This window comes from Podarcis melisellensis (assembly GCF_964234715.1).
Source record: "Podarcis melisellensis genome assembly, chromosome: 1".
Taxonomy (NCBI): domain Eukaryota; kingdom Metazoa; phylum Chordata; class Lepidosauria; order Squamata; family Lacertidae; genus Podarcis; species Podarcis melisellensis.
This window is the reverse complement of record NC_138528.1, coordinates 22,891,435-22,906,802: the sequence shown is the minus strand read 5'-3', so window position 1 is coordinate 22,906,802 and position 15,368 is coordinate 22,891,435. Positions and strand designations below refer to the sequence as shown.

At 42.6% G+C, this 15,368-nt stretch overlaps 1 protein-coding gene across 4 annotated transcripts in view; it reads right to left on the bottom strand.

The window, feature by feature from the left end:
- The window catches only part of TTC7B (tetratricopeptide repeat domain 7B), an 89,381-nt gene that overhangs the window by 55,296 nt on the left and 18,717 nt on the right, over positions 1–15,368 (bottom strand). For all 4 annotated transcript variants that reach the window (XM_081910247.1, XM_081910248.1, XM_081910249.1 and 1 more), the window contains exons 5-7: positions 7,693–7,771; positions 5,082–5,254; positions 567–630 (exon numbers count right to left, since the gene is read on the bottom strand). In XM_081910247.1, the coding sequence (XP_081766373.1) occupies positions 567–630; positions 5,082–5,254; positions 7,693–7,771 (316 nt within the window). The remainder of the gene's footprint in view (positions 1–566; positions 631–5,081; positions 5,255–7,692; positions 7,772–15,368) is intronic.

Genomic DNA, 15,368 nt, shown 5'->3' with positions numbered 1-15,368 from the left:
ATGAATTGCTCTAAACATATTCCTCAGTAGGGTTTTAGATATAAATTAGTAGATAATTTACTTTTATATCCGACCAGGGGAGAAGATCACCATGTCCTTTAGTTTTCAACAAGACTTCACACTCATAGTTGTCTGGCTTTTTTTAAAGACGCTGATGATGGCCAATGGTTCGAGGCAATAAAAATAAGTGAATCAAGGTAATCAGTCACCAGGGTAGGTTTTCAAAGTAGCCGATAAGGAGCACTCTGCTTTTAGAAGCTTAACTACTCATATATTGCCTTGAAAACACATCTTCATAGATCAAGAGTATAATTCTCCTTGAACAAAACTGACATTTCCTTTCAGCCCTGGATCTTCTGGCAGCTCAAAAACATACACAGTTGCAGACACCCACAATGGCAATGCCAGCAGCAGTACGGATCCTACAGAGTGCCTGAAGTATGGTACACCATATGCTCATCTTCAAAATGGAGTAAATCATGGTGTGAAAAGGTTGACTAAGGTTAATAATGCAACAGCAGGAATGTAAATGAGGGTTCCTTCATAAAGAAAAATGGCTCGCTTACCATAGATTCACTAATCAGCAGCAGCAAGAGCGCTTCTTCAGTGTTCTCTTGAGGACAGAAAATGCTGTTAAAAATTGAGTATTCATTACCGTAAAAATCAAGTTATTCGAGATTCATTTACATACAGTAATTAACTACTGTGTCACATTTTGTGCTATTAATGATTTACCAAAACTTTGTTTATGAAAGCCTATTTTGGGTCTCATATCATCAGCAAATCAAATAATGAAAATACAGCTATTTTTAAAAGATGTTTTGAAATTTAACAAAACTGCAGTAATTAGGATCAACAACTAACAGCTCAACCCAATTTGCTATTTTTGACAACTATAAATTGTCACATTGCATTTGTGCATTTGTGCTCAAAGGCACCACCTTCATATTTCTGGATTTATAGCAATACACACTCAATAGCCAACACTAAATTTTCTCTCTAGGCTTCTTATATTTGGATCATAATACCTTGCATTTTTAGCTGCTCTCCAAACCCTTAATAGCATTTATTTGCTTAAACCATTTTTGCATTATTATATTCTTTCTTAGAAGATCAACAATGCCAATCATTCTTCTGCTTAATTGGGAATATGGAAGGTTGGCAAGAGCAAGGGGAATGCTACTGAGATAGACAGAACTTTGTGGAATGCCCACCGAAGAAACAATAAACTCAGATTAAATTACATGATGATGTTTCTCCTCTGCCCCACACTACTAAGTTTTTAGAGGTACAAAGCCAATTCCTTTTATTGAGTGATATGGGGAGGGTCCATAACTTTGCATCACTGGTCCTAGGAACTTGTCAGTCACTGATATCTCCAGCTTAAAAAGAAACAGGTGATGGGAAAGACCTCTGTCTGACGACCACTATATTTCTGGTCCATGTCAATTTTACATGTGTTTATTCCTGTCCATTCTACCTCATTTCTGCATTAATCTGAACATTCAAAAAAAATCTGTATGAAAATTGGTATTGAACTACAGTCATACCTTGGAAGTCTAATGGAATCCATACCGGAAGTCCATTCGACTTCCAAAATGTTCAAAAACCGAAGTGCAGCTTCTGAATGGCTGCATGAAGCTCCTGCAGCCAATCAGAAGCCGCAGAAGTCCCATTCCAAAAATAGTTCGTAAACCAGAAAAGTCGCTTCCAGATTTGCGGCATTCGGAAGCCAAAACATTCGAGAACTAAGCTGTTCGAAAACCAAGGTACGACTGTATCTACTTTTATCTTTATACGTCTTTTAAAGGTAAAGGTAAAGGGACCCCTGACCATTAGGTCAAGTCGCAGACGACTCTGGGGTTGCCGCGCTCATCTCGCTTTATTGGCCAATGGAGCCGCTGTACAGCTTCCGGGTCATGTGGCCAGCATGACTAAGCCGCTTCTGGCGAACCAGAGCAGCGCACATAAACGCCGTTTACCTTCCCGCCAGAGCGGTACCTATTTATCTACTTGCACTTTGACGTGCTTTCGAACTGCTAGGTTGGCAGGAGAAGGGACCAAGCTCACCACATCGTGGGGATTCGAACTGCCGACCTTCAGATCGTCAAGTCCTAGGCTCTGTGGTTTAACCCACAGCGCCACCCGCGTCCCATACATCTTTTAGCACAACATAATATTTATACATACATCTTATCTCAATGTGCACATTTCTAAATGTATTTTTTAATTTTTAAAATATGTATAGACCACTATTTCATTAAAAACATCAAAGCGGGTTACAACAAAAAGACACAAAACTGTATTTTGAAAAGTTAAAAGCAGACATCAATTAACTATTGTAGAAAGATGTATTCTTAATTGCTTGCATAGGCCTGGTAGAAGAAGTTTTCAACAGGGGTTTAAAAGTTAAAACAGAAGGCGGCTGCTAAATCTCTATTAGCTGAGTATGCCGCAATCCTGGGACGATGACACAAAAGGCTCTATTTCCTGGTATTATCAAGTGACCAATGACGCTGCTGCAGACGATTTATCCTGAAGTCCATAGCTTTTAACTCATTTTTGTATGGCTATGAAGTGATAACTATATCACAAGATTTAGAGAAGTACAAAATTGGAAAGGTAATTGTATCCCACCTGCGTATCAGTGCAGGAGGTGCAAACAATTCAAAGTGTTGGTGCTGACCTTTAAAGCCCTAAATGGCCTCAGCCCAATATACCTGAAGGAGCGTCTCCACCCCTATCGTTCAGCCTGGACACCGAGGTCCAGCGCTGAGGATCTTCTGGCAGTTCCCTCACTGCAAGGTTACAGGGAACCAGGCAGAGGGCCTTCTCGGTAGTGGCGCCTGCCCTGTGGAACGTCTCCCATCAGATGTCAAGTAAATAAACAACTATCTGACTCTTAGAAGACATCTGAAGGCAACCCTGGTTAGGGAAGTTTTTTTTAATGTTTGATGTTTTATCGTGTTTTTAATATTCTGTTGGGAGTCGCCCAGAGTGGCTGGGGAAACCCAGCCAGAAGGGTGGGGTATAATAACATAATATTATGTTATTACTACTATCCATGAACTTTTCTTTTAAAAAACAACATGGCCCTGGAACAGGAGAATTCAGACAACACGCATTAAGGATAATAATAATAATATTTAGATTAATTCACTTGACAGTGCAGCCCAAAATGGTTTTCCACCATTCCTACTTCTGCCCAAGATTCTGGAGAGATGCTACCTGCCAGAGTAGGCAGTATAAGGCTTCAATGACAAATAGTCCTATCCAGTGTAAGACCTACTTTCTGTACTTCTGTTCTTCTTGCTTTTTCCTCCCTTCCCATAATATTAGCAAAGATCAAGGGATGAAGCTATTTAGGAATCCTCAGAGGTATTAAATATAGAAAACAAACTTCTTTATGTAATAGGGAAAGGAAGACAGAAGAACATTTCTTCTTCTTCTGGGAATTTACTTTTGTTACGCCTTTAAGGAAATGCTTCACTAATATTCTACTCTATGCATAATTCAGTATATCAAAAAAGTCAGATAAAACAAATTTCACTCCACTTACCAGGTCCAAAGTGCCAAATGATAGCAAATGCAAGTGAGTGCATTTAAACATGCTCGGGGAAATCTTTCAGACCAAAGCTAAGGGAAATGCTTAGAACCAATTTTCCCCTGCAAGTTTCTACATTTGATAAATTTCCACCCAGCTCAAAACAACATAAATACAGGTCCAGTCTCTGTACTGTAAGAATCGTTTCTGGAATGGCTTTGCTAATTATTCCTCTGAAATATTTTAAAACACACATTTCAATGTTTTCATTATCGCTAATAAGAGACTGGAAGCATTGTCATTTTAATTGCTCTCCCGCTGTTCTGAAACAACGCCTAGAAAAATACAGCTACACATCGGCTTTTCTTTTCTTTTTTTGAACTTGGACACCTTTTCGTAAGCACTTTGGATGTAACTCAACACTGTGCTCTTTCAGTCGTTCCCTGTGCACAAGCCTTTCAGCTTGCCAGACAGACCAACCCCCCTCTCCTTCCTGCTGTATGTTGTTCTGTGGTTCTGGGGAGCCAGCGTGGTGTAGTGGTTAAGAGCGGTGGACTCGTAATCTGGTGAACTGGGTTCGCTTCCCTGCTCCTCCACATGCAGCTGCTGGGTGACCTTGGGCTAGTCACACTTCTCTGAAGTCTCTCAGCCCTACTCACCTCACAGAGTGTTTGTTGTGGGGGAGGAAGGGAAAGGAGAATGTTAGCCGCTTTGAGACTCCTTCGGGTAGTGAAAAAGTGGGATATCAAATCCAAACTCTTTTCTTCTTCTCCCAACCTACCAGAGCCAATCTAGGAGATTGGGGGGGGGGAGGAGAAATGGGACAGTCACATTGCGCAAGTGGAAGTCCTTGCACAAGGCTTCCTCTGATGGGGCTGGTTAGGTGAATCCCACCCTGGGAACTTAAATGCTTTATCATTTTAGAAAGCCTCCTACATGCTACTGGAGCAGGTCACAGCACATGAAAATTATCAACAGCATTGCACTACAGCAATAACAATTAGAAATTTAAATATTGGATTGTTTCATTACTTCATGGAACAAAGGCTCACGGCAGGTAAAAATTCTGAAGCTCCAAAAAAAGTTCTAAGGTAGGAAAAACTTCTGCATGATGTTCCAAAAAATGGTGGGACCTGCCAAGAAAACACTTCTGAAGATGTTCATGCTATTCTAACTCAACAAGCAGGTGACCGGGAGGCTGGGGAGATTCAAGCTACCACCTTTCGGCAATTTTAAAGAGAGAGAGAAAGAACAGCCAAGACCATGCCACTGGCTGGAGGACTCCAACATTTTAAGCTAATACACCGCAGCCCACCTAAAGCATCTCTCAACAAAACAGGCATAATATCCAAATAGCTTTAACACAAACCAGAAAGTATGGATTTTGTTCTCCACCATTCTTTCACTCATATGCGCACTGGAACAGTTTAAGAGTTGAATTCCTACATTTTATCAGCCTAATTTATATATCAGCAATACTGTTGCAATTCATAGTAACGGATTAAAAGATAATCATTATCATAAACAAAAAGCTTACTTTTCTCCAGAGTACACCCGTGGTCTTCTGCTAAGCGCATAACTCTTAGTATTTGCACCTTTCCATAGGGGATCATTCAGGGGTGACTCGTGAGGAGGGTCGTCCAATGGATTCCAGTAACTTTGTTCACACATGCCTCGTAGCAAGATTTCGGCTAGCTGCCTTGCTATTGTCTGTCAACAAGGAAAAGTAATTTCCCGGAAGTTAAGGGTGTACAAAAAAAGGGTGTACAAAAAACAGACTGCAGCAGTAGGGACGTAAGTAAAACTGTGTAAAATTATGCTTACGAGCATGAAGCAAAACAAGCAAATTGCAACACGTAACTTCGGTACAACAACAGAATGTGCCATCAACATACTGCACTTTGCTCAACGTGTTCTATACCGTCTTACAATAGTACTCAGATAACATAAGATGTCACTGTAATACATATTAGAATGAAACTGGCTAACAAAAACAAAGTTCCCAACAGAATCAACCGAGGTTTAAAAGAGCAGCTGATGAAAGGTAGCTCATTCTCTGAGTGTGGACCCTTACACAGCTAAGAGGTCACTTTCCCGCGTTTGAGTCTGTAGTGGTGGCCCAGAACTTCTCCCTCTGTGCCTGGTTAGCTAGCTGGGTGAGCAAAGCTCGCAAGTGAAGCAAGACTGATGGATTGTGATTGTGAAGCGCTGCGCTGACCAGATCCTCAAGGATCCATGCGTTTCCTAACTCCCACAGGGGGAGAGTGGCAGCAAGTTCAGCCAATGAGGTGTCAGCTTTGGAGTTGTGGGGCTCCCGAGGCCATCTGAGTAGCAAGGGGACAGGCCAAGCCTCCACATCCCACCCACTTCCTGCTCTCATTTGCCTCACAACCCCAAAGGTGGAATCTCATTGGCTGAGCTCACACCACTTCTGCCATGGGCTCATAAATTTTAAACATCAAAATGGGAGATATCTAGCACCTCTGGGACATGTCTAGGGCTGTTCAGTAGCTCGTGGGGTGTGTGGGGCCCCAGAGTTGTGCCCAGAGGTCCATTCATAGTAGTCCCACTATCAACAGGCGTAGGACAACCTCAGGATTACAAGAAATACAAACAAAAACAAAAAACTTAGCAGGAACACTCCCCTCCCGGCAAAAAGCAGGCCACTGAGAATTCACAGAGGCTATGAATGGTTATGCTCCAATTCTAGTTTTGGCTGGATTCAGCTACCCCGTTCCAATAGTGGAAGCCACTGCAAGGACTTCCACTAGCACAACAGGGCTTTCTTCCTCCCCACCTCTCCCCAAATCCTCTTTGGAGGCTCAAGAGAACCCCCAGAATGGTACACACAGAAGGAGGAGAGGGGAGATTGTTCCGTCAGGCAAGCAGAAATGCTTGCACTGACGGAACAATCTCCGTAGTCAGGGGTCAGCAAACTAAGGTCCGTGGGCCAGATTGTCCTCTGGATCCGGCCCACGAACGGTTCTGCAATCACTGTTTGGATCGGTGCAATCGCCATTTCCCCCCTCTTTTGGGGGCACCATTTTTTGCAGTCCCCCCCCTCCCTGCAGTGGCGTCTCCTCCCTCCCTCTTCCTGGCTTCTCCCCGCCCTGCGGAGGAAGGGGGCTGGGCTTTGATAGGAAGCCTCGCCACCCGCCAGCCTCTCCCCATGGCCGCGCTGTGGGCAGGAGCTTGGCATGCCTGCTAGCCCCACACCTGGCACCTGGGAAAGCTGGCCTGAAAATGAGAGGCGCCACCACCACAGCTGGCTCCCAACTGCAGGCAGAGTGGTGGAGGAGGTAGGCCGGGGGAGAGAAGGGGGGAGAGAGAAGCCCCCTCCGCCGTATGTGTGCTCCCACGCGGGCAGTCTGGCCCCATCACTAGGTCTGGGGGACGGTGAACCAGCCCCCTCCAAAAAAAAAGTTTGCTGACCCCTGTCCTTGGTGCTATGAAGAATTCCACCCAGTATGGGAATTGCAGGTGGTGGGGGGGGGGTGTTACTGCATCCAGGTCCTGCTTGTGGACCTCCCATAGGCACCTGGTTGGCCAATGTAAGAACAGGATGCTGAACTACACGGGTCATTGGCCTAACCTAGAAAGGTTTTTCATATGTTTTTATGTAATGTTCAATGTACATGAAAATGTGGCTGTTGGGAGAGCCCAGAAAGTCAGGGGGTGAGAGTGAAGGAATGGCGTGGCTAGAAACATGAACAGAAGCACTTCGCACTGCATGGTTATTTAATTTAACAAAATTTATGTACCGCCTGATTGTAAATGGAGCCTCTTAACAGTTTATAAATGCAGGTCCCACTTGTCAAAATTCTATTAAATAGTAAATGCTGGTCAAGGTTCTTCTCTGAATTGTTAACTTTTATTATAAGCTTGCATAGGCATGCATGTTAACCACCAATTGTAACATAATAATATTTTTATCTGCTGGTTACAGCAAGGGTCGTTGCACTGCAATACATCAAATATTACTACAGTGCATTCTTATGAAAAGTCCCACTTTTCAGAAAAAGCCCCACTTTTCAATGTGTTCAATAGGGGCTTACTCCCAAGCAGGAATGTATAAAACTGCTGACTATAAAAATCACTAATTATCAATTTTTAACGATCTGTAGTTAATTGTAGTTATGAAAACTTACCATGCGTAAATTTTGTGTAGTTCTCGTTTCAACAGCTCGTAGGATCTCTCTAAATCTACCGACTCCTCTTGTCAAATTCCTGTATGTATACACAGAATTCCACAGAAATAGTATTTCCAGCTAATATGTTAACATTTAATACTTTATAAGGAAGCATCAGTCCCATTCCCCCAATGCCCGCCCAGTTACTAGAGTTGATTTATCCACTTTTGTAAAGATCAAGTAACTTTTTACTCTGGATCACAAAAAAATACTATTTTCTCAAATCCAAAACATAACATGTATGTTTCAGAGAAGGCAAAAAAACACTAACACAAGAAAGGCCAAATGGTTTGTTGACATTTGAGCTTTCACAGCCTGCACCCCAGATATGCCCAGATTGCAATTAATTTGTCACTGGACATCAAAGCAATGTTTGTTATCTTCCTGCTGTTGCAGCTATTCTTCTAGAATAATCCAGAATATAAATCTGGGCTGAACAAAAATCCCTCACATCCCTCAGAAATGTAAAGCAACCACAATGCTGAGATGGAAAAGTAAAGAACTGGATGGCATATCTTTAATATACACTTGTTCTGAAAACAACTTGACAACCAACTTTAATTTTCAGCAGTACAGGGTTTACAGTACAGGGTTTACAGAGGTAGCAAGTTGAGCAGAAGGGTACCACAAAATTTAATTCACTATTCTTTCTTAAAATGAGAATGAACCTCTCGTCATTTTTTCTCTCATAAAAAATGCATTCCCATTACTGCTAAATAAACAGAAATAAATGAGGGACAGAATGAGCGCAAGAAGTGCATGTCTCAACCATATAAAAATAGCCTTTTCTCCAAGATCAAATAAACCTGAGCAACAGTAACATGAAATTAAACAGCAGGATTGACAGCAGACTTGGACACTGGACTTTGCAGTAAAGCTGCAGTACACAACTTCAAGTTTGGCTTGTCAGAATGTGAAGACTTCTGCAGTGCTCCGAACGATTCACAACAATCCATAAATGGAAGCTGTACATGACAGAATATCCTGTACCCACCCCTGCTAATTTACAAACCATTTCCCCTTTCAAACAAAGCATTTCCCCCTTCTAACACACACAATCCCATATCAGTTTTTAAAAGGAAGTGAAGTTCCTCCTTTATTGCAATGCATCATCATCCTAAATATTATATATTCATTATTATGGGCTTCATAGCAGACTCAACTCATCACCAGCACTAGAATCCAGAAAATGTCATCATATATCACCAAAATTATCCATGAAGTTCATATTGATGATTGTTCTATGCCTCTTTTATGTCCTCCACCTAACTGATGTCTACAATATTCCCAAATTAGGAAAATACTCATAGTTGCCTTTCCTTGCTTATGGAAAGTTCTTAATACTTGCAACCATGTTCATATTCATTTTCTTGGAAGTTAAACCCTACTTTGTTCCATACAACTTGCTTCCAAATAAATGTGCATGGAATTGCAGCCTTCAATTAACCAATCATGCTCAGAGACCTTGCATGCGTAGAGAGTGCAAAAAACTGGCTCTATGTTTTTGTTGGTCTTGAGGACCACATCACCAGAGTTAGAAACTGAGATATGAAAGCTAGGAGCTAAATGGCACCTTAAACCTAGGTTATGGGCGCAACAACGGAATGTCTAGGTGTGCTTCTTTTACAACAAGAATACAAAGCTGAAAATGAATGAACGGCAGCTAAAATTTTACGTTCATTTTTCAAATGGTCTAGTCCTCATCGGAAGACTGCAAAAAGCAAAGCCAGGCTTCCCCTGCCTGCCCCACTAATATTCTTAAGAGGGTCTCTTCTCCAGTCTTCAGAGAGTGGCTGGAAGCGGGGAGGCAGAAAAAGGTCTTCCTTTCCATCCACTCTACAGTTTTAATCTGAAATCTTAGGCGCAGTACTGTGTGCCCAGAGCTCAGAAACTGCTCGCACTAATGAAATTCCCTGTCACAAAACGCACCTAGAACAATGGGAGTTTCGAACGCTCGCCCCACCTTCCCCCTTTCTTTTACAGAAGCTGCAGCTTTTGTTGATTCTCCTCGTTGCTTCACTGGCATCAATAAAGAAGTGGATGCTAGATGCACACCCTCCATTCTTCTCCTCATTGGACAATAGAAGATCATCCTAGAAGCTCCTTTATCAACATCACATTGTGCTCTTTTTAGCCCCACAGCAAGTTAAGCTCTGCTACCCCCAGGTACCTCTTCGTAAAAATGACCTAAAATGACCTCTAGTAAAGCAGAGACTTCTGGGATGTTTTCCTGCTTCTCAGCAGGATGTTCCAGAAGAGAACACAATTAATTCTCTTACACTCCCTTTATCACTAAGCTTAAAAGGAGGAAAATTTCCCCTTGAAAAACTGCCCAAGAGTTTTGGGGGCCAGTGGAAGGGATGCCTTATATATCAACATAAATAAAGATGTAACTTAACACTGCATTTTCTCTGAATTACACGAGAGAAGAAAAGCAGGAGAAAAAGAAAATGCTATTGACACAAATAGAAGATCTGAGAGAAGAAACTGTATTTCCTGGAGTTATCAAGAAACAAACTAATTATGCAAATTCCCTATGCTAATTCTAATGTTTGTGCAAAACATGAAAATTCAGACACTCTCGCATTATAATGATGGCTATCTTGATTACGCAAACCAGGCAGATATCAAAATGGTGCAGTTTTGTAATTCAGGGGAGGAAATGCAGACTTTTGCATCAGTTAATGGTCCAGCACTCAGACTCCATTTGGCTGAGACAATTACTCTCCAGCATAATAAATACTGATTTACACTGTGCCAGGGCACCTGTGACCCAGGCAGTGCACTGATGCAAGATTAAAACGCATCACAAGTTAGTTAATCAGCACTTTTGCCAGGATAAAAACTATAATTTTGCAGTGCAGTGCACTTTGGCGTGGCGTCAGGGCTTACAATATTTTCTTCTGCAGTGTCTCTGAATTGCTTCATTAAACTTCCTAGTGCAGAGTAGCATAATATCTGCAGATCATCAGACCAAAATACTTCCACGCTTAACAATAGCAATAAAACAGTGAAATTAACCTGCTAAGCATCTTCTCACCTACACTGTCTCTTGCTGTCTGTTCTAACTTCCTGTCTGAGCTTTTGGGCACTGTTTATGAAAAGGGAACAGAAAACCAATGGGTTCAGAAGAACCGAAAACCGAAGCTGAAGTACGGAGATAGGAGTCACCAAATCCAGTTTTACAAAACATTAGTCATTTCAGCCCAGGCAATAGCTAAACGAGCAGTGTATGAGCAATATGGAAAATTCAATACAGTGGTGCCCCGCAAGACGAACGCCTCGCAAGACGAAAAACCCGCTAGACGAAAGGGTTTTCCGTTTTGGAGGCGCTTCGTAAAACGAATTCCCCTATGGGGTTGCTTCGCAAGACGAAAAAAATCTTGCATCCCCCCGCGGGGTTTTTTCGCTTTTTTCGCCCTTTTCTTAAGCCGCTAAGCCGCTTATCAGCTGTTCCGCTGATAAGCCGCTTAACAGCTGATCGCTGGAAGCCGCTTGACAGCTGTAGCGCTAATCCGCTAAGCTGTCAATGGGCTTGCTTCGCAAGACGAAAAAACCGCTATACGAAGAGCCTCACGGAACGGATTAATTTCGTCTTGCGAGGCACCACTGTACTGCCATCTAGACAAAAGTGGTCTCTAATGTAAGCTGTCCCCCATTCTGAAGGTTAGTTTCTTATCTTAGATCCCAACTAATAATAATAATAATGGCTGTGTGTGTGTGTGTGCAATAGTTGCAAAATACGGGTTTATACATCTTCTTGAATGTTAAACAAAATAAAAATTAAAAAGCACCCAAACCAAAAGTGCAGCTTCTAGTTTCCTACTGTTCTTATAAAGGATCGATCCTAGCTCAGTAGCAGAGCTGTGCATGTCTCAGATTCAATCCCAGGTATCTCCAGGTAAAAAGGATAAAGTATTAGGTAGGCGAGCCACGACGCTAAGGGGCTGGTCAAAGGCAGCTTTCTATGTTCCTAATGGCTTGCAAAAAATCTTTCTTATTTCAGCTGGGACTCCCTACACGATCCATGCAAACACATATTGTTGTTGCTGGAATAGATCCTTGGATGAAGGGAAGAATAATAATAATAATAGATGGTTCCAATATTACCTCAGTGAGATGGGACTCAATATCACCTTCCTGTGCTACTCTGCTACATCACAGGTTCCTGGTCACGTGGAACGTATAGCTTCTTTCAGAACCATAACTGGCCCATCTTCTCAGAAGAGCAACATTGGCAAAGACCTGGGGTTTCTGATATTGCCAGAGTGGTGCGGGAAGGAGACACCTTGTAGTACTATCCATGCTGCTGAGATAAAAGGCCCTATTTGGAAAGGGGTGCCATGGTACCAACTCTGCAGCTGCTTCTACCCTGACAACCAACATCTCCTGGCCACTCTCTCTCAAGCTGCTTTGGGATTGGACGGAGGGGGTTATATGCCAGTTTGGGGGGCATCTAGGCTCCATATCACTATGGGAGCATAGAGGGAACAAAAGGGTTTTGGTGATGAAAAACTAATGCAACTACTTTACTATGTAAGATGTACTATCAATTTTTGAAAAGGTTTAAATATGAATCAGCATGCCACAAAAGGGATTGTTCTGTGAGAGTACTTTATTCAAATGGACAGCCATAGTGGTTATTGAAACAGAGCTTATTGTTAAAAAAATAATAATTCTGAAAACTAGTATACAGGAACAAACATTCTCTAATTTAGAAGGGACTTCTGGAATCAAACATTTGGCTTCAGGACATCAATGTACTCTAAACTGCATCCCTATCCTGCGCTATCATCCCACACATCCGGTATTTTTAGATATTTTGGATTTGAGGATTTTAGGAAGAGTAGACTTCATTTTAAATGTACCCTGGCAACAGAAATGGAGTGTAGCTATAATTGTATTCTAAAGAGTCACATCACACTGGCCTGGTTCGCCTGTCACATTAAACCACTGTTCGAAAGAATGTTTTGATGTGAATAAGAAATATGCACGCTGCTCAAAAGTTCCTGTGACACTCGTTCCCGATTCCTGTTGCTGCCATGCCATGAGTGAAGCAAGCCAGAGTCTGGTTTGTTATGCTGTCTAAAACCAGGTTCACGATTTGTTTCTCCCAAACAACACACAAGCAGTTAACTAAGAACAAACCTGGCTGCGACTCTTGTTTATTTTGGAAAACAAACCACAAGCCCGTTTGGATGGCATGACATGCCAGTACAGCAGTACCTCAGATTAAGTACTTAATTCGTTCCGGAGGTCCATACTTAACCTGAAACTGTTCTTAACCTGAAGCACCACTTTAGCAAATGGGGCCTCCCACTGCCACCGCACCACCAGAACACAAATTCTGTTCTCATCCTGAAGCAAAGTTCTTAACCTGAAGCACTATTTCTGGGTTAGCGGAGTCTGTAACCTGAAGCGTATGTAACCTGAAGCATATGTAACCCGAGGTACCACTGTATCTGGCTTGTTTCATTTGTAGCAAAGCAGGAACAGCAGGATAAGGGAGGAACAGTTTGCACCAGCGCACTGTTCATTCAAATTAAAACATAGGCTGTTTTAAACCATGGTTTAACATGGGCTGTTCTTCTCGTGATAATACAATTTCTGTTCCTTACACAAAGCTTGCAAAAAGCACAGTCACAAATGTACTACTGTAACAACTGGGACAAAGGTCATTTTAAGAGGTTTTTAGTACAGGAATTTTCAGGAAATCTGGTTCACAAGATAAAACTCCCTGCTAATAGAGTTTCCATTTAAAAGGAAGCTGTGAATCAGTTCGCATGTTTTCATGCTCACTTACGGCCAGGCTCCACAACTTCTAATGAAAAGTGGCCCACTCTGCTTACGTAGGACTCTAGAAACAAGAATGTGAAAGTGGGAGTTTAAACTTTAAAGAAAGGATTTATGACCCCATGAGTTTAGAAGTTCAGAAATGCCTCCAAGGTTACCATCTATACAAATGCACATCCTTCGCGATGAAGCAAAATTCAATATTGCACAGGGTTCCCTCTAAGGGGACTTATTAGCTGGATCCCACCCAAAACCATCTAACAGTTTCACAAATATACAGTTTTGTTTTCAAAATCACCAAAGGGTCCTGATATGCTCACCTTGCTTAGCACAACAAGCCCCTCAGCAAGGTGAGTGTCTATACTTTCTCCTGTATATGACGAGCCTCCACCCTCTCATGAGTTTGGACCTGGCGAGGCAGGCAGAGATCACCAGGAAGTCATTCTGACTCTGAAGGAACACCCAGGACTTCTAAAGCTCTGCTCTGAGCCTCCACTTTTCCTCCAGGCTTGGAATCACAAGCAGGCCAGCGGGTCACCCCTGCCAGTTTGGTGGAGAGCCAGTTTGGTGTAGTGGTTAAGAGCAGTAGACTTGTAATCTGGGGAACTGGGTTTGCGTCTCCACTCCTCCACATGCAGCTGCTGGGTGACCTTGGGCCGGTCACACTTCTTTGAAGTCTCTCAGCCCCACTGAGAGTGGGGTGTTTGTTGTGGGGGAGGAAGGGAAAGGAGAATGTTAGCCGCTTTGAGACTCCTTAAAGGGAGTGAAAGGTAGGATATCAAATCCAAACTACTACTACTACTACTACTATTCTTCTTCTTCTTCTTCTTCTTCTTCTTCTTCTTCTTCTTCTTCTTCTTCTTCTTCTTCTTCTGCCTCCAAAGCCGGGGAAAGGGATTGTGGCAACCAACAACAATCTAAATCTGGGGAAGTCCTGACCAGAGGGCATTTTTATACACCATCGAGATGGACTTGTAATCTGCCAATGGCTCAGTGGACATTGGAAAAGGAGCAGCTGCTCCTCGCAGCTAAATGGGTGGATCTGGATATACAGCACAGCATTATGTGGACTGCGCATGAGCAGCCTGTCTTTTTGTTTCAAAAGGAAAGAAAAGGGGGATGAAAAAGTCACAGTGCAATGCATACAGCATGCAAGGAATTATGAACTTCCGCAACATGCCTCTAATCCAGGAGGCTTCTTGACCTGAGAAAGTAGCAACTGATCAACCTCTGTGCTGGACTGATATGGCAGAAAGTAGTATACAGTGGTACCTTGGGTTACAGACGCTTCAGGTTACAGACTCCGCTAACCCAGAAATAGTACCTCGGGTTAAGAACTTTGCTTCAGGATGAGAACAGAAATTGTGCTCCAGTGGCGCGGCGGCAGCGGGAGGCCCCATTAGCTAAAGTGGTACTTCAGGTTAAGAACAGTTTCAGGTTAAGAACGGACCTCTGGAACGCATTAAGTTCTTAACCCGAGGTACCACTGTACTCAGCAAAACACTACAGTGCATGTTTGTGTTGGGTGCAGTGGTGGAACCTAAACCTTAGATTTGGTCAACAACTTCATTTTAAAGAACAACCACCACCTGCTTGTCCAGATGTCTGATTGTTCCACATACTTCACCTCACATAAAGATATCTACAAATGCTTCCCCGTTTTTCCATCCTGCAAACTTCCTGAAAATTGTCTACAGTCACGTATACAAAAGGAATTGGCGTAGCAGGATAATTCTCCCCTTGGATTGGACATTTAACCTTGTAACCTCATTAGTCCGGTTTGTCAATTCTGCCCTCGATTGCGTGAAACGCCCTTTCCACCCAGTCAATGGAAACATGCA